The sequence below is a fragment of the Nematolebias whitei genome, chromosome 23 (genome assembly GCF_014905685.2).
Source record: "Nematolebias whitei isolate Nwh7 chromosome 23, NemWhi1, whole genome shotgun sequence".
In the NCBI taxonomy this organism is placed as follows: domain Eukaryota; kingdom Metazoa; phylum Chordata; class Actinopteri; order Cyprinodontiformes; family Rivulidae; genus Nematolebias; species Nematolebias whitei.
Window position 1 is genome coordinate 6,464,167 of NC_056520.1, and position 19,886 is coordinate 6,484,052.

Genomic DNA, 19,886 nt, shown 5'->3' on the forward strand with positions numbered 1-19,886 from the left:
GTCTGGGGTTCCTCACGTAGAAAATTTTGAATGAATTAGATGCCATTTCTTGCATTCTGATGTATTTTAATGGGTTGTTAAACATCTCTGTTACCTACACACGTAAACACTTGATTCACTAACTATTTTAGAGAGCGCGGCACAACAAGATGTAGCCTGACCAACAGCTCTCCTTGTGTGAATAGAGCACGCTCCGCTTCTCTCACACATCCTAACACACCCACCCGGTCGACAACACTGTGGCAAAACATTCCCCAAATTCAAAAACCTTACTTTTGCTCAAATCCAGAGTGCTCGATTACACCTAGATTACAGTACACGTATTTCACCTAGATTCTAGGTGAAACACTGTGAAAATGAAATGAGGCATAAAAAATATGCCTCCACTTCGGGTTTCCCTGATTACCTAGATTCTAGGTGAAATGTTGCTTTTTTTGTGCGTTATTTGCATTTGAACACGGGCCATACACAACGGTGCAAATACAACACAGCCGTAAATGTTGATTTGAGCGAGAGTAAGATTTCCATATACGGGGAAGGCTTTACCACAGTCTGACAACTGCCAGCACTAACATAGCACTAAGCTAGCAGTGTGCAACACAGACGCGCTAACTAAGATGCTACAGATGTGGCGCTCCCCTTCTCTCATGCATCCTAACACCCCCACCCCAGTCAACTACTGCTGACATTAATGTAGCACTAAGCTAGCACACAACGTAGAGGTGTCTCCTGCTCCTCCCCCCGCCCCGTCGACAAAAAAACCCTGAAGACATGAGGGCCCTGACCAGCAACCAAGGAGTAACACTGCATGCAGTGTTGAGTTGTTGGGTAACCAGGAAAACCCGGAGTGAACTTTTAGTGGTTTGAGTATTTTACTATTACTCAAGTGGAATAGATTCCTTCATGAAGAAATAGAACCAGAGCGGGGTGAAATAATATTTCATGGTAAATATTGGGGGGGGGGGGGGGGGTCCTAGTAGGACACGTCCCCTTCACACATAATTGCTGCAACTGAACCGTACCAATCCAACTTATTGAGCTGAAACACAGAAACAAGGCGTTCAGCTAAAAAACTACTTTTACTATATACCGTATGTGCAACTTCCCACTTAAGCAGTGACATGTTGGAACTAGACCCATTAAACATAAAAAAACAACACTGTAATTAAACTACGATCCATTACAGACTAATCCACCCAGTGTTTGCCACAGAAAAGAAACTATACCTACTGAGATAGTCTATCCAGGAAAGTTTGGCATAAAGAACATTTAGCTAAAGCTGTTGATTTAGCAGCTTTTTAGCAGCATAGCTTTGAAGAAAAAACAGAAAAAGGACATACTTTGATAAATAGCATTATCTTAAGATCATTTAATTGTCTTATGTTGAGATAAATTAAGAAAACAACCATCAAGCCTCAAGTATTTTTATCTCAAGGTAAATGGTAAATGGACTGTACTTATATAGCGCCTTTCTATCTTATCGAGACACTCAAAGCGCTTTACACTACAATCGGTGCCCTCATTTACCCATTTATACAGCACTCTACTATATGTCCACAAAGCTAATTGAACAAATCATTCTAAAGAGATTAATCAGAGCTTTATCGCATTAATACACTGATGGGACACATGGGAGGCAATGAGGGGTTCAGTGCCTTGCCCAGGGGCATGTCAGCATGTGACTGCTGGTGGATTTTGAACCCCCAAATCTTGCATTGGAGGACGATTGCTCTAACCACTCGGCCACAGCCGCCCACCGAGGTCACTGAGCTTGTTTCCACGAAAGCAGGAGCTCATTTTCTGATAACTAAAAGGTTTTAAAATAACACTTAAATGATTTTTGCTTTTTTTTTATATGTATCTATATTGCCACTGTTTTGTATGTTAAAATGTGTAATTATGATCTTGTGTTATCTGCTGGCGCTTAATGCAAGCCCTCAAAACCCTATTCAATCCTGATTCTTGAAGCCGTAGGATTTGATCTTGGTCTTCAAGTACCTGTGAGCTGTTCAACACTCTGCCAAGAAAACGAGCTAACCTTAGCTTCCATACCCTTTACAATGTTTCGATGGAGGAATTTTCAACCAAGCGATCGTTTTCTTTCTTTTGACTGGTCCCTCTGATGGGTCTCTACAGTGAGTCATCCTCCTCCATCTCATGCCGTCCTCTGCATCTTCTGTCCGCACTGCATTTTTTATCATTCTTTTACCAATATATCTACTGTCCCTCCTCTGGGCATGCCCAAACCATAAGTACTGGTAAAAGTTTTTACACTGGATGCCCTTCCTCACATAACCCTCATTATTCACCAGAGCTTGGGACAGGCACAAAAGATAAACTGAATTGTGGTCCCTAGTGGCAGTGTTTTTTTTTTGTTTGTTTGTTTTTTTGTAACTATGTGATGGGGGTCCAGATGGGGGTCTAGATCCCGGTAGACTGCTGTCCCAGCCCAGCTCCACGGACAGATTCAGGAAGTCCTTTTTCCCTCAAGCCATCAGACTGTTCAACTCCTCCCTGTACAGTAAAAATAGAGCATTGTAAATTTGTGGAACCACAGACACTTGTGTATGTGTATGTACTGTATGTATATTTACATGTACATATGCATATGTATATATGTGTATACTGTATGTGTATGTACATATGCATGTACCTGTTTGTATGTGTGTATATTTGCTGTCTGTCTGTCTATCTCCCTATCTGCCTTATCTAGCTAGCTAGCCATATCTATCTATCTATCTATCTATCTATCTATCTATCTATCTATCTATCTATCTATCTATCTATCTATCTATCTATCTATCTATCTATCTATCTATCTATCTATCTATCTGTCTATCTGTCTATCTGTCTGTCTGTCTGTCTGTCTGTCTGTCTGTCTGTCTCACAGAAACTGTAAAGGTGAAGCATAACTAAATAGGTTTGTGTGGCCTCTGAAACCTGGCTGAACAGTCCAAGGTTATATATTTTTTTAAAGTTTGTATTCTTGTTTTCAGAATTCCAAAAATGTCAGCCGATGAAGGTCCACCAGCACAGCCTCATCATTTTAAGAGAGAACAGGGAGGATATGAGGGAGGAAAGACTAAATGGACAGCAGTTAGGTTAAAAAGTTCAAGCGTTTCTGTTTCCTAACGGACGTCAACGCATCATCTGCTTGTGAACATATTCACCGTGCAGCTTTTTCTCCTGCTTGAGTTTATATATTAATTGGTGTTATAAATGAAAACAGTCTAGAACGGTGAGAGCTAATGGCGGCGCAGCAACTAGTCATAGAATTCTTGGAAAATTTGACTTTGATTTTGTGTCCAAAACCCACAAGTGTTTAATAGTGAAAACATTGTTTTTGGTGAAGGATGGTGGACGGGTCAGGTCTCTCTGATGTTTTCAAAGTGCAAACTTCAAAACTGGGATTGTTCGCAACAAGCAGTTTAAAGAGAAAAGACGATAAAGCTTTTTTTTTTTACTATACTTACTTGGGGTTGGGAAAAAAACTTGAGCATGTGCTGTTATAAACATTTCAAAATAAACCACTTGATGGAAAAAAAAGATAGCTAGTTTTTGGCATGGAGCCATGACCTGTGTCAACTCCCCCCGTTTGTAGGGTTTACATCTGAAGCAATGGCAAACATGTGCTGCAGTTCATTCTTCAATGCTTGGGAAGGAAGAACAACCCAAAATTTACTCTTTTTTTGTTGTTGTTGTTGTTACTGAAGGTTTCAAATACTGGGCATGTTGGTGGCGCAGTTGGTAGAGCTGTTGCCGCTCAGCAAGTAGGTTCAAATCCTGGCCTGGGTTCTTTCCGGGTGGAGTTTGCATGTTCTCTTTATGCATGCATGGGTGTTTTCCATGTACTCCAGTTTCCTCCCACAGACCAAAAACATGTATGTTAGGCTGAATGAGAGTGAATGTTTTTTTGTCTTGTTTGTCTCCAAGTGTCCCTGACTGGAGACCTGTCCAGGTGTTGTGTTCTGCTATAGAATTGTTATTGCATAGAAAGGGCACCAGAGGGCGCTGTAACACTGTATGTTGAAAATGTTGCTGTACACAGAGACGGAGGAGGTGAAGAACGAAAATGAGGAAGTAAACAGGAGAACTAAAGCTGAGCCGCATGACTGCTTATTTTTCATTTTCTTCAATCTTTGAAGTCACAACACCAGGCTGCGCCCCGCCTCTCGCACACTGGTAGCTGGATATGGACACCAGTGACCCCAGAAGGAAGAAGCAGGTAAAAGATAATGGATGGATGGATGGTTGGATGAATCCAACCAGAGGACCTGACTTTGTTAGACTTTTCTACCTTGATTATTGAGCATGCATCAGGATGTCACAGATGGTTATCCCGTTTTTGTTAGCAAAATATTGTATGAACCAATGAATACATTTCCAACAAAACTTTCAGAAATTTATTTTTTGTGTGTGTGTGTGTGGGGGGGGGGGGTACATTAGGGGCCGAGATGGTGTAGGGGCAGGGCAGCCGACCCATGACCCGAAGGTCCTGGGCTTGATCCCCGGCCATGACACACCTCGTGTTGTCTCTGAGCAGGACACCTCATCCTCATTTGCTCCTCGGGTGCCTTCATAGCTGCCCACTGCTCCACGTAGTGGTGGATGGGTTAAAAGCAGAGAGCCAGTTTCGTCTGTGTATGGGAACATACAATGATGACAATAATTGAATAGCTTTAGGAGTCACCTTTATTTAAGATAACTGTCACGGATAATTAACATTAACTAGCCCCAAAATGGCAATAAGTAAAATTTGCTGTGGTTGTAGGTGAAAGTCTGATTGTGAGCTCTTGTGGTATTGTATAGGATTGTGCATGCTTATTTTTTAAAGTTTGACCACAGCAAATATAACTTTTATCTCTATACGCTTGTAGATGGCAGACGTATTACGGTATGGTCTCCGTCCATACATTTGTAAACGTTCTCGTCTGTGCAGTAACATCTGATCTGCTCAATATAATTTAATGAAACTTGATACGCATATGCATCATAGATACACGGAGAGTCTCATAATCTTTTCATCACCCCAACTTCAAGGTGAAGATCACAAATCAAGGGCAATTCTTATACAAGGTCTCTGCTTGTCCGGGTCAGTCCTATAGATTAGTGGTTCCCAACCCTGGTCCTTCAGGAACACCATCCACCATGTTTTAACTGTTTTCCTGCTCTAACACACCTGATTCAGTGATTTAATTACTTTATCTTGTTCTACAGAAGCTGGTAATTACCCATTAATTAAAATCAAGTGTGTCGGAGCAGATAATCAACTAAAACATGCAGGATGGTGTTCCTCAAGGACCAGGGTTAAGAACCCCTGCTATAAATTGCTGTATTGCAATATAAAGTTTATTGACGGGCATATAATGTGCCGTACGCTGTGCTCTTGTTTAACATATATTAGTTTAAAACTCTGGCCTGAACGACGACCGGCAATATGCCTTCTTTAAAGGAATTCTAGGCCTTAAATTAAAAATGATCTTTAAACCTCCTTTTTAGTCAGTTCTTCCCCAAACAAAGAATATAGGCATTCCTCAGCTGCGTTTCAAGCATGTTTATATTTCCAGAGCTCAAATTTCCTTGTTAATCTCACATTAAGGGAGGCAATACGCCCCAAGATAACTCGGTGAGACTCGAGCATCGAGATAAAACCAAGAATGTACAACAATGGTAGCTGCACCATCAGGTTCTATTAGAGCATCATCGAGAAGTGGAAAGATTTTTATAAAGATCCACATCTATAGCCAATGGGTTTGCTTTTTCTTTTCTAAATAATACATTATATTAAACTGTCTTTTGTAATTTATGCAAATGTTAGAGCAGATAAACAGACAACAAAGTTCTTGAAATGCAAGCCCAGACAGTTTTTACAATACACATCATTTCAATACAATAAAAAAGATCAATTCTTCATACTGTATGTTTTACTTCAGTTATATGTGCAAATAAAAACCATGCTTATTCTGTGTATGTATTCTACAAAGTAGTTAGTTGGTGTTTAACCATAGTCTGTTCCTAAACCTATTGGTGTTTACAAGATGTCTGTAGGATTTAAAGCAGTAATTGTCAAGTGGTGGTCCATGGGCTGGTTCCATTTCACAAGCTCTGTCCATTTGGCCTGTGATACATAGTCATTGAATTACAAACAATTTGATACAGGAATCAATTGTGATGGATGTGCCAGCACGGGTCACCATTCACATTCTCTGTGTGGGTTTGCTTTGCAGAATCAAAGAAGCACTAGAAAGCCAGAAAATACAACTTTAGCTCATAAAAAGATTGTTGGGATTTATTTAAGCCATTCCAGCAATACGCAGATGACTATGAAGCATCTATGAAGATGTTTAGATATCTTTTTAAAATAATAAAACCACTCACTTCCAGACAAATTCTAACCCAATTTTAGCATTTACGTCTACGAACATGGTTGTTATTTAGAAATTATCTAAAAGGTTTTGGATAAATAAGTTTTAATTCTGACCAGACGTTAAACTGGATGGTAAATGGACTGTACTTCTATAGCTCCTTTCTGTCTTATCAAGACACTCCAAGCGCTTTACACTACAATCTGTGTCCTCATTTACCCATTCATACAGCACTCTACTAGATCTCTACAAAGCTAATGGAACAAATCATTCTAAAGAGACTAATCGGTGCTTTATCACATTCATACACCGATGGGACACACATCGGAGGCGATGAGGCGTTCATTGTCTTGCCCAGAGACACTTCAACATGTGACTGCTGGTGGATTCGAACCCCCAACACTTGCATTGGAGGACGACTGCTCTAACCACTCAGCCACAGCCGCCCCGGATCATTCAAAGAGCTGTCTACAACATGTAAGATTTCAATTGTCCATAGCCTTTTCACAGCAACGTGTGTCATAAGATCTAAACTATCCATCTAACCATCCATTTGTCATCTTTCTTATGATCTTGAGTCAATTCAAAGGGGTTAGCAGCTTACGGAGGCCCAGACATCTCTTTCCACAGCCACCTCTTCTACCTCTTCTGAAAAGATTCCAAGGTGTTCCCAGGCCAACCATGAGATATAGTCTCCCTAGCATGTTCTGGGTCTTCTCCCATTTGGACATGCCCAGAAAAGTTACCTAGGGAGGTATCCAGGGGGCATCCTTACCAGATTACCTGAACCATCTGGTAAGAGGCATCTTTACCAGATGCACCTCAAATGGCTCCTCTCATTGTAGAGGAGCAGCAACTCTACTCCGAGTCTCTCCTATAACTTAACTTCTCACTCTATCTTTAAGGGAGAGCCCAGCTACCCCGCAGAAGAAACTTACTTCGACCATCTGTGTCCACAGTCTTGCTCTTTCTGTCAGTACCCATAGTTTGCAACCATAGGGTAGAAACGGTGACCGACTTGGAAACGGAGAGCTTCTCCTTTCAGCTCAGTTTCTTCTTCACAACAATGGACCGGCGTAGAGGCCACAATACTGGGGAAGCAACACTGATCCATCTGTCGATCTCACGCTCCATTCTTTGCTCACTGGCTAACAAAAAAACACAAGATACTTGAACTCCTGCACTTGAGGCAGCACCTCATTCTCAACCCGAAGATGGCAGTCTACCCTTTACCGACTGAGGACCATGGCCTCAGCTTTGGAGGTGCTGATTCTCAGACCATCCAAGAATCTGATCAAAGAAGATTTGAATTATTGCTTTATATGACAAGAAAATGTGTGGAAAATGCTATCTAGATACAGTAGAAAACTAATGGCCATGTTTATTAGAAACATGAAGGATTCTGGCCTTTGAACAAATGTTGAGTTTTGTTTTAGTGGGTGAGGGCATAATACAAAACAAACTACATTTCCTATTGCAATTTCTTTGAGATATTTCCATCTAGACCAAAGTAGTGGAGCAACTGAGCAAAAAACATAAACATAAATCAGCATGAGTGCCAAAGGAGAATTTAGAGAATGGAAACGACTACATGTTAGCAACTGCAACTTTTAAGTGTTGTTTATTCCACACAGAGATCAAGTGAAGTACAGAGGTACTGAACCACTGAGCACAACTGAAAGCATTTAAAAAAAGGCTAATTTTACACTTTCTTAAGATTCGAGAACATTCTGACAGATGGATTATTCCAAATGAAGATTTAGCTTCAAACTTTGTGTGAATACTTATGATCCATTGTTCTTCAATACAATTTTCGGCATCATTCTCGTTCCACAATTTTTGTGCTATATCAACAAATCATAAATCAAAACGTTCGGCTCTTTCAGGACAGTCCTGCTGTGACTTTTGGTGTTGGTGCAACTTCAGTTTTGAAATATTTAGCCTTTTATGCCACTTGTTTTGTCATAGAAAATGAATTGAGCTCATTTTACCTCCTTCAAATCTTTAGATCTGTTTACAACCTGTAACTGCTCCTTTCACATTTTGTTCCGGTTCAGCTTCTTTCAGCTTCCTTGTGCAAATTTAAATGTTCTTTTCAGCTACTTTCAGCTGTTTTGTGCTCCTTTTAGATTCTTTCTGCTGACTGCAACATTTGTGTGCTTCTTCTAACTACTTTTTGCTAATTTCAGCTTATTTATGCATTTCAGCATTTTATGCTATTTCAGCTACTATTTAGCTGTTTTTGTGCTGATTTAGATTTTTTGGGGGCTAATTCTACATTTTTTGCTCTCATTTAAACTTTTTTCACCCTAATTCAGCAAAAATGTGCTCTCTCCACTTTCTGGTAATTTAAGCTTCTTTCTGCTTTATAGCTACTTTTCAGCTTTTTTCCTTATTTCAGCTTTTTTCAGATAATTTCCACTTTTTTGTACTCATTTCTACTTCTTTAAGCCCAATTGGGCAATTGTGTTCTCTCTGCTTTCTTCTGCTTGTTGAAACTTGTTCTGCCTTTTCAGCTACCTTTTTAGCATTTTTAGCTAATTTCAGCTGATTTCTGATATATTCAAGTTTTTTGTGTTAATTCCGGGTACTTTCAGCCAAATTAACCTCTTTATGATAATTTCAGCTTGTGATGCTCCTTTCAGCCTATTCACGCTAGTTTAAGTTATTTCAGCTACTATTTAGCTGTTTGTTTGCTAAGTTGAGCTTTTTCAGCTAATTCCACATATTTTGCGCTCCTTTCAACTTTTTTCAGCCTAATTCAGCTAAAATGTGCTCTCTCCACTTCCTTCTGGTGATTTAAGCTTCTTTTTGCTTTTTCAGCTACTTTTCAGCTTTTTTGTTGCTAAAATCAGCTTTTGTAGCTAATTTACTGTTTTTTGTGCCAAATATAAACCAAATTCAGCAAATAAATGTTCTTTCTGCTTTCTTCTACTAACGTATGCTTGTTTTTCCATTTCAGCGTGTTTTTAGCTAATTTCAGCTGTTTTTCAGCAAGTTCTTCAGCAATAAGCGTTCACACTGTATTTTTTTCAAGCAATGCAATTTCTCTAGTTAAACGTTAAAGACTGACTTTTGAGTTTGTTAAAATCTTATTGTAGGAAATGTTCTTTAATACTTAGTTTCTGCTCTAAAGCATTCGGGGTAAGTGCTGCCGGCCTAAAAATAGAAATCCAGTGTCGACATACTGGCGCTCCATAAACAACCAAGAACCAAGAGCTGGCTTCTTTCTTCTTGCCAAGCCTTTATGCATTCTTTAGTCCATATTTAAGCAAGGTGTGAAACAGAAGTTCAGTATATCCTTCACGTATTAATGTTAAGAATTCCAGCTTAATAAAAGCAGGATATATTTATGCTCGTGCTATTTTGCAAGCGTTGATGCGATGTCCAATTTTAGAGCCAAAAATCTCACAAGTCCAGGCCTTGAGCTCCGCAATGTAATAACAAAGTATTTCTTTCATGATTTTTACATCATTGATCTTTCAACTATAATGATCTGGCCATTGGAGGGGAACATATTGAGCAATCATTGCCAATATAGCTGTCAACCCTTGATTTTTCTGTAAACCATTACATCTTTGCCTCGTCTCTGTTTGTGCTCCGCTTCTCGTCTCCCTGCTCTTGTCTCCCTCCTTAAAAAGGCAACTGAACCCATCACAGCTTGTCCTACACACTTCAGTTTATAGTATACACTCAAAGGGTTTACAACCAGGTCTCAATTCGAGTAAATGTTTGGAATTGCAACGCAACGGCTCACGTTACTTGCTGTGCACTTGAAAAGTGCTTTAGGAAGAGTTCAAACAGTGGCTTATTCATGTTATTACGGTGCGCTGATCCAGTTTATGTTAAACAATAGAACATTATGATTCTTGTCAGGTGTAGCTCCTGCCAAGGAGCAGTGTTCTTCTTAATCTCTGAAATAGGACAGTCTTGAAAAGACGGAGTCAACGGAGATCTTAAGAGCAGAAAATGCAATGTACACAGTGGGAGAGAGGTTAGGCGATGTGGTAAGAGCACCAATACACAGCTGTTCCACATAGAAAGTTATTTTTAAATTATGTATTATATCTAATATTTGAACTTTGAAATAGACACTTTCTCAATGTTTCTTGCAGTAGAAATAGTCTTCTGACACCCAAGACCCTCCGACTAAATGTTCTCAAGGTGACATGAGGTGCTTTCCAACCAAACAGTTGTAGGGACTCTCAGGGGATTAGAGGATTGTTAGACCCACGACGAAGCTGTTATAAGGACATAGGTGTTGGGTTGTGTGTGGCGTTAAAGGAACCCTGTGATAGAGTAACACATGATCGACGGTTACAGTTCAGTCTTTTATGCCTGCGAAATTGAACAAAAACTGCAAAGGACTTTGTTTGGTGAGTGTCTTTGATTTAGGGGGAATTCGAAAGACCGCTACAAGCATCAAGAAGAAGGGTAGTACATCAATGGGCTGCAGCTTTCGTCTTGTCCTAGAATTGCGCCGCTCAAGGTGGCTGCATGTTGGAGCAGCTCTGTTACTTTCATTCTGAGATTTTGCTTTTGGAAACTTTAATTCCTCTTTTTCTGGATGTAAATCCCATTTTTTTGGATGATTGTTTCCTCTGCTGTGCAGCTGGAAGGATTTTTACTGAAACTTTTTTTTAGTTTTGGACATTTGTTTTGATGCGTAACCATGACAACAGGGCAGTTTTCTACAACCAACAGCAGCTGATTAACATCTCAAAAGCTCAAATAATATCTCAACTACAGCCCCAAATCTCAAATGAGTTGAAAACGATGTTCTGTGGATGCATTCTCATCTACCTGCCAGCTGTGCTCGAGTGCCTGACCACTGAGAACCTGGAACTAGCAGGAAACACGGCTCATGACAGCGGAAGGACAGGATCGTCCCTCGGCACCTACACAACGAGGAGCTCTGCAGACTGCTGGGAGGAGTGGCCATCGTTCTGGGAGGAGTTCTGCTCGGCATTCGGGCGGTCCTACAGCCCGAGGGAACCGAGAAGCCAGCTGAGTCTGGGTGGACGGATCGGATGGCATCTGCAGCCAGTTTCTTAGGATCCACTGTGGGATGGACTTTTACAAGAGATCCTTCCTTCCTACAGCCATCAGCATCTATAACATCTCTTAATGAAATGAGGATAACGAGTAATTACTACAAATAATTTCCCTTTGGGATTAATAAAGTATTTTTGAATTGATTTTTTTTTTTAATTGAACTGTTTGAGAGAAATGGGCAAGTTTCAGTTATGATTGTACTTAATTTTGAGTGTGTACAACCAGCAAGCTATGTAGCCACATGCCCTGCTGCAAATCTTTGAAAATGGCGACCTACTGCTATGTAGATAGCCATTTCCATGTTCAAAACTGTGTTCTAGGCAGTTTTGTTGCCCAGTTGCACTAACTTTGGCAGCCACACCCATATTTATAATTTAATTTACTGTAGCACCAGTGACCTCCACAATCCAAAAAGGGTGGTTGGTAGGTTGGTAGGTAGATATTATAGTTTATGTTCGTATGTCAACTTTCTTTTGTCCGACCATAATTTCTGATCTGTTCTAGATAATTTAACAAAACTTTATGCACATGCACTTTCAAACACCCCAGCTCCAAGGTCAAGGTCACAAATCAAGATCAAATGTTGTACAAGGTCTTTGCTCATCTGGGTCATTGCTATAGATTGTTGTTTAATAGTTTGTGCTGTATGCAGTACTCTGGTTAAATTTGTAAGAGTTTGGAAATTGGGCATAAAGAAAATAAGAAAAGATAATTTAAAGTTGCAATATTAAGTGAATGTGATTTGATGGCTTGACCACTAAATACCTTTGCTGTCACTCAATGATTTGGACCAAAGTTCTTCCTAAAAACAATGCTGGAAAGCATATTTCAACCCTGAAAAGTGGGGAGGATGGTCCTTCTCCTAAATAAGTGGATTTGCATGTACTTTAAAAAAATGTTTTGTTATCTGGCAGTTCTTTAGCAGACTTTTTTATTGTTAGTCCTTCATTTCAGTGTTTTACATCCCACCCAACAGAGTGAGACATCCCAGCACACCAATGACATGTCTTGGCTCTGTTTCTTTACAAACCCTCTGAGGTGCAATAACTTCACAGTCCAGATTGTACTAATGACTCCACACTGATGATCTCACGCTAGCCTTATCATGGGGGAAACAACATGGAAAATAAAGCTACAGCTGTGGGAAGTGCCGAGGAGTGAAAACCGAGTGGTAATAGTGGAAGGGAACGTGCGGTTGCGTGCGTTTAAGAAAACGACGAGCATGGCACCCTGCAAGAAAACCGCAAACAAAGCTGCTATATTTTTAAAATTAGATGTCTCTTCGATGACTTGTGCATTTGACCTTTTGACCTCTTCCAGTCGTGAGAACTGATTCTAAGATCTTCACTCCAGAACGCACAGGGGCCTCAGCACGTACACCCGCACACCCCGTAACGCTAAGGACAAAAAACAACAAAACTTAAGGAAAGAGGCAGCGTCTTCTAAAGAATCAGTAAAATTATCATACTTTCCACCAGTGCATGTGGACTTGTGCCAAGTATGCAGCTTACAAGGCACCCCCCACCACCACCACCACTTCTTACCCCACTTGAAATAAGTCAACCAAGTATGTTTTGGTTAGGGTTTCATACCTGCCTGCTTCTCATTCACACTCAGTTTGACGTTTTTCATGAAGACAAAAGCCCAGCCAAGCTAACGATGGCAGCAGCAGGGGTGGAAAACTATCTGCACTTGAGTGCACCTTTTGTTGGAGTTATTTAATCTCTAAAAGCGCCTGAAAGATTTCCTTCTTACTTTGGAAAGCCGGACTCCTAATCAAAACAAGCAGGACTGAAACGTGGAAGAGCTGAACTAAAGCTGCCCTAATTCCTCAAGTGTTTCTTGCGTCAAAGGTCGTTTGGAACGAGGATCCCCATTTGTCTGTTCACGTTCTTAGAGTAAAACATGGTAGTGCACCTCACTGAGAAGTTTACCTCTGATTTCCACACAATGTACGCATGAGGGCAGGTCTGCTGCACTTTCTTCTGTAGCCACCTCCGTGGGGAGAAGAGCGTGCCGGTGCTTCCAGATGTTGCAACCCCGGGTCCCCTCACCATGAACGGTAAATCCCCGGCGGTATTCCTTTTAGGACGCTTCACGAGATCATAGTCGAACTGGAAATTGGAGGACGGGGAGACATCTGAAGGTATGGAAGGAGAAGACACTGAGGGTGCGATGGGTTCTCTCAGAGTTGGGATCTTGGTGTGTAAAGATTTGGCCCTGAGGTGCTCCAAAGGTGCACCTGCGTCTACCGCAGAGAACTGAACTCCGCTTGCTCCATCGGTCCCGGTGTCACAGTGACTTATGATAGCAGGGTCCAAGCTGCGGGTCTGGCGTAGCCTCCGCTTGGCTATGGCTTTGGAGGCAGGAGATGAGCAGGAGAAGACGCTGTTGAGGAGTCCTTGCGCGGTTGACATGTCTCCTTAATTTAGATCAGTTCAACACCAAAAACAACAAAAAAAAGAAGTTTGAGTTCAGGAAAAAAGGAGGTAAAAGTCCATGGAGAGCTGGGAAAAGCAGCATCTGGCTAGAATTTCTCCATAAAGTGAAGACAGATCAAGCCTGTCTTTGCTCTCCCCTGAACGTCTGTGCGTTGATCCATACTGGATGAGAGCAAGAAGGCGAGTGAGTGAGTGATGAGGGGTGCGATGGAGTGGAGTAGGGGGTGGGGGGGATGTTGGGTGGAGTTCAGACAGCAGCAGTTTTGCTCAATGGCCAGTTTAGACGTTATTTCCCCACAACTTCTTTAGCTTTGTATCCGTTTGAACTAACGTTTGAGTCCAGAACATCCAGATTCTCATCCAAAATCCCCAATCTAGAAGTTTTTTCTCCTCTGGAACGACCATAGATTTCTACATTATTTGCAAAGTTTCATAATGTGTAAGCACAATAGGCTTGTGTAGATAGATGCAATAATCAGAAGGTAGGTCAAGCACAGACACGATTTAGCCTGGATGAAAATAGACATAATAATCCTCCTCTGCCATTAATCCATCCGTCTGGAAATATTAGGCATGTCAGCGTGCTATTATTAGCCAGACAATCACCAAGCCTCGAGATTAATACCTCTTAATGCACCTGTGCATAATTGCCAGACAGATGTTTGTGCAGTTCAGCGTTAGCACGTTAAGCAGAGACCGACGGAGCAGAGGCATGTGTGTGAAAGCATGAGGGGGGAAAATGAAAAGCGCCCAGCGAGGAGGCCGCCTGATAAAGGAGTTCACGAAGCTGCGCTGCAACACAAACAACACGACATGACAGGGCGCTGATAACGACAGGGATAGATCTGACCCGTCTAAAAACAGTACGAAGGTGTGGTGGGGGCTGCAAAGAGAGTATATACTATATTGTACTTTGTTGTTGCCATTGGAAAGGAGAGTTGCGGTATTAAGACGCACTCAGGGTCAAACGAGGGAGTAGAAGTAAATCAAGAGGCCAACAATTCATCCAGTCGTGTTCACTGTTAAATTCACACTGTCCATATTTGGTGAACAATAGCAGAGCAGCTTTGCCTGGAAGCTTTTAACGCAAAAATTATTCTGCTTTGTGGTTTTCTGCAGTGGATCATCCTCTCAGATGGATAGAGGCTAAAAAAATACATGTTATAAAGTCTGAGAACAGTAGACACCAAATCGATTAAAGCCCACATCGATAGTTTGACATTGATGATCACATTAACAACATTTGTCTTGTCCTTATACTATGATATATTTAAATCTATTTAGGGTAAATTAATTAAAAAAAAAAATCTTTAAAGTCCATTCTCTGGTCTATGGGACATTTGACGGCAGGCGATGTATTTAAACGTTTACATGTCTGCCTGAGAACTTCACATTCTCCTCGTAGTACCCCACGCTGAACTATTTACTCAAGAGTCGACATATTGTTCCAATAGAGGAAGATTAGATTGTTGAGCTTTTGTGAATACTCTCGCTCTATTTTGCCTCAAGGAAAGCGTTTTTTTTTTTCTTTTTTCCCAGAGTCGCAAATACCAAAACAAGATGTTTTGCGTCTGAGCTATGGTTGACTTCCAGGTTTTTAGATTTGCATATACAGGATGCTTGGAACGGATTCAGTTAGAGATTCTTATTGTGTTATTGATCTATAACTGAACACACATGGCCCCTTTTTTTTATTAAAATTTGCATTTGTAAAAACAGATGTATAAGTGAAACAAAATAATTTAAAATATAGTAATATATGTAGTTTATGCATACTTTTCAAGTCTCTAGTTGTTAAATAGAACCGTCAGAGCAAAGATCTGTTTTAATACCGCCACCTCGTGGCAAAGTTATGATGTCACCCTATTCAAAATAAAGATGTCCAATCAAATTGCTGGATTTTTGCTGCCTTAAAGATCTTGTGGTACACGTTTTAAAGTTGTAATTGTTCATAGACTAAAGCCATGTATTTGATCTAAAGCTATGAACGTTATGATTAAACAGTTTATTTTTTTAAGTTTTAATAATAAAAATTAATAACGCATGCGCAATTTTTACCCTCTAAGAAAAATTGCCCGTATCCTCATAATGCAAATTGAAAAATTCCGAGCATTCTTTGAACGCATCAGCACTCGCCTCTCTTCCGGAACAGCGCCATCTTTCCACGCTTTGCTGGAAAGACTCCCCCTCTCTCTCGCAGGAAAGCAAAGGGTTAAGGATAAGGAGTTTTGAGGGATTTCGATCGATGTTTCTTCTTCCACTCGTCGCCATGAACAAATGAATTCGCGGGGAATTAAATATCGGTTTCACAAAGGAGAACGAGTCCTGTGCTTTGAACCAGACCCCACCAAGGCTAAAGTCTTGTATGACGCTAAGGTAACGTTTCAACCGACCTAATGTGGCGTTTCGATGTGTAAACTTTATATATATAGGCGTCATTTTAACTAAAATAGCTGGTCGTTTTCATGGCTGGACATGAAGCCTACCTAGGCCACATAATAAATAAGGTTTAGCTGATCTGATTCAACGCTAGCTGTTTGTTTTGATGGTGTTTCCGGGTACGTCGGATTACATTTGTGGTTGAAGGACGAGTTAAAAAACAAACATTTAAATTCTGCAGAGATGTGACTTGCTTTAGAAACTATTTGTTGCTCCTAAAACCATATCTAATGCATTTAAAAAACGTCGAGTACATTAGTTGTGGGTCATTTTATTGTATTTTGAGTGCTAGCGTTGCTAATGCTAACAAAAACATTCCATTTATATTCAGATAAAACACAATGTGCATAAGTTTGATTATAGTTATTATATGTACATTGTTTACTAAAGATGTTTTGCAAACTTAAAGACACTAACTTTTGCTTGTTTTGTGAGCTTATGGTTTCCACCACTTCAGTGCTAGCATTGCTAACTCTGCTTTGGTTTTGTTTGCTAATTAAAACACGTTTATATCTAAATGCAACACATTGTACTTGAGTATGATTTATAGTTTTGATGGTTGCAGTGTTTCCTGAAGTTGTGTGGCCAACTTAAAGACTTAAAAAGACTTAAAGACACCAGTTGTGCGCAAACTAGCCTTTGCTAATGTTTGCTAGCTAGCATTGACTGTCCTGAAAATGTCTGCAAGTTGACTTAGGTTTGATTTTAATGTTTACTTAAGTACCTTTAGTGAGTTCGCATGGGGGTCAAAGGTCAGTTTCTCATCAAGAACAGTTCCCAGATATTTAAATTGATGCACCACCTCAGAAGCTGCAACTGAAGTGTCTATTCTAAAATCAATGACCATCTCCTTTGTCTTAGAAACATTTAACTTTAAAAAGTAAGACCCAGTGAAGTCCCTGATATGGGGACTGACATTTGTGGACTAAATCTGACAATAGTGCGCTTACTATTATCATCGCCTTGCAGGTCCTTGATGTCTTGATCGGTACGGATGAACATGGAAGGCGAGTCCCAAAGTACCTGATTCACTTCAACGGTTGGAGCAGAAGGTAATAACCTCGATACTGCACATCCAAAATGTCCTTTTGCTGAACTTGCACCTTAAAGTTGCTGTTGTGTATATGTTTGTGTAGCTGGGATCGCTGGGCTGCAGAGGATCATGTCCTAAGGGACTCGGAGGAAAACCGAACATTGCAACGTAAACTGGCTCGCAAAGCGCTGGGTCGCATGTAAGTCCAGGTTTTTTTAGTGTTCATAAAGAAAGTTCTGGGCGTTGTACATAAATTAAGATCGAGTGCAGAATCTTTTCGTTAGCTTCAACAATTTATCTTCTGTTAATCAAACACCGTTTTGCTGTCGGTAAGTTTTGGATGTGACCTTTCACTTTGTCCTAATAGTGCTTTCTTTCTGTTGTGATAGGAAGAAGAAGGGATGGACGAAGAGGCGTCGCCGTCAGTCCGATTCTAAATCCTCTCTGAAGACTCTTCCCAAAGAGGACGACAGCGATGACGCGTGTGAGTTTACCTGTCACGATAACAAATTTTGGTGGGCGATTAATTGTCTCAGAAATTATTGCGATAAACAATAATATTGTTTGAAATTGGACAATTACTAGCAATTATTGTCAAATTGAAGAAGAAATTTTGGTGAATTTGTTTTGAGTGTAGTACCATTTTTCGACCACCGGATGGCAGTATAAGTGTTTGAACTGAAGGATAGATAGTGATGAAGCGAGCAGCGTGTCTCTTTAAGAAAAATGGGAGGGAGGCCCCTTGACGTGACATGGGCTGTCTCTCCTTCCTGTTTTTTGGTTCTCAAAATGGCTGACGCTCGGTGTGGTTTGAGCTCTTTAGCATAGCATTTGTCACACAAAGCTTTTAATAAAAAAATCAGTAAACAAGTTCTCAGCTTATTTTTGCAGGAAAAAAAACAACTTTTTACACAAAGGCACGGGTTTCAATCGTGAATTTTGGAGCTTCAACAAGATGTTTTTTTCCCTGAGGTCGGCCTGTTAGCTTAGCTTGTAGCTTAGCTTCTCAGCTTAGCTGCTTTTAACGATCCAAGAACGCGATTTTGGACGGTTAAAATAGATTTTAAAGAGAAAAGAAAAAGGGAGGGGTCAGTGAAGAGCACCGGAGTTGAGCCTTTTGTCATCCAGTGTCTTCAGTAGAAAGAGAGACACGAAGAAACGGTAAAGCTGATAAATGAAAAGTTCGATAATTTTAATTTATCGTGATTAATTGATTATCGCGACAGGCCTACTGTGAGAAATCATTCTGTGTCCTAACCTGCAGCTCCCAGCCTCCCTCAGCAGTCACTTAAAGTATATATATATTTTTTTCTTCTTCCTGTTTTTAGGTTTGATTTCGACTTCAGGGAGCAGTGAGGGAGACGACTCTGATCCTGAATCCTCAAACAGTGGCGACAGCACATTCTCTGAGGATATCAACAAAATGGTAAAGTGCATTTCTTTACTTCAGCAGTCCAAACGTGGATGTATATTCCAGTTGGTGTCACTTACAAGTTAATTGTGTCGAGAGATTTTGGAGGTTTTTTTTGTGGATGCCAAATAGTAAAAAATCTAAAATAAATTAAACAAATGTGACTTCTTGGGAGAGCCCAACCGATATATCGGTATGGCCGATATTTTAGCTTGATATAGGCGTTTGGAGATGTAGCTGAGATCATTCTCATTATTCGCTGATGTAAACACTGGGAATGAGCCGTGTCCTCACTTACAACAAGACATAATTGTACAATGTATCCAGCAGAGTTTGCAAGCGGACTATTTTCAAGTCATGGCCATTCACTTTAAGTTTCACGTTAAGCACAGATGAAGCAGGGAGCAATAAAATGTAGCGTATTTTGCTGAACAGAGCAGGGTAAGTTTAATTTTAACTGATCTGTAAAGTAACAAAATAAAAATCAACATGAATAAATTCTCTTCAATCCTCCAACCTGCCTGTCATTAGCAGTATTAGCATTAACATTGGTGGAACTAGCATTAGCAGTATTAGCATTTTTCTCAATATAAGTAGCATTAGCAATATTAGCATTAACTGTAATCGAACTAGCATTAACAGTAATAGAACTAGCATTATTTGTATTAGCATTAACATTGGTAGAACTAACATTAGCAGTATTAACATTTGGTATAATTAGCATTAGCAGTATTAGCATTAACACTGGTAGAACTAGCGTTAGCAGTATTAGCATTAACTATAATCGAACTATTTGGGGGAGTGGTGGCGCAGAGGTTAGAGAGGTGGGCTTGTGATCCGAAGATCGCCGGTTCTCACCCCGGCCCCGACAACATCAAAATTGTGGGTGGGGTAGGTGAAACACCCACACTTGCCCCCACCCTCATTCGCCCCACTCTGGGCCCATGAGCAAGGCCCTTAACCCCACCATGTGCTCCTAAACAGGTCTCTCTTGAAAATGAGTTCTCGTGGCTCAATGAGACTACCTGGATAAATAAAGGCTAAATGAAAAAAAAAAAAAAACTAGCATTAACAGTAATAGAACTAGCATTATTTGTATTAGCATTAACATTGGTAGAACTAACATTAGCGGCATTAGCTTT

The 19,886-nt window shown here is 40.4% G+C and overlaps 1 protein-coding gene across 1 annotated transcript in view; it reads left to right on the forward strand.

Annotated features, from left to right (window-relative positions):
- The first annotated feature begins 16,009 nt into the window (after window positions 1-16,009).
- Window positions 16,010-19,886, forward strand: part of LOC119428912 (male-specific lethal 3 homolog) — a 17,231-nt gene continuing 13,354 nt past the window's right edge. The window contains exons 1-5 of the mRNA XM_037696610.1: window positions 16,010-16,237; window positions 17,270-17,352; window positions 17,437-17,532; window positions 17,723-17,817; window positions 18,662-18,759. Coding sequence (XP_037552538.1) covers window positions 16,139-16,237; window positions 17,270-17,352; window positions 17,437-17,532; window positions 17,723-17,817; window positions 18,662-18,759 — 471 coding nt within the window. The 5' untranslated portion in view covers window positions 16,010-16,138. The remainder of the gene's footprint in view (window positions 16,238-17,269; window positions 17,353-17,436; window positions 17,533-17,722; window positions 17,818-18,661; window positions 18,760-19,886) is intronic.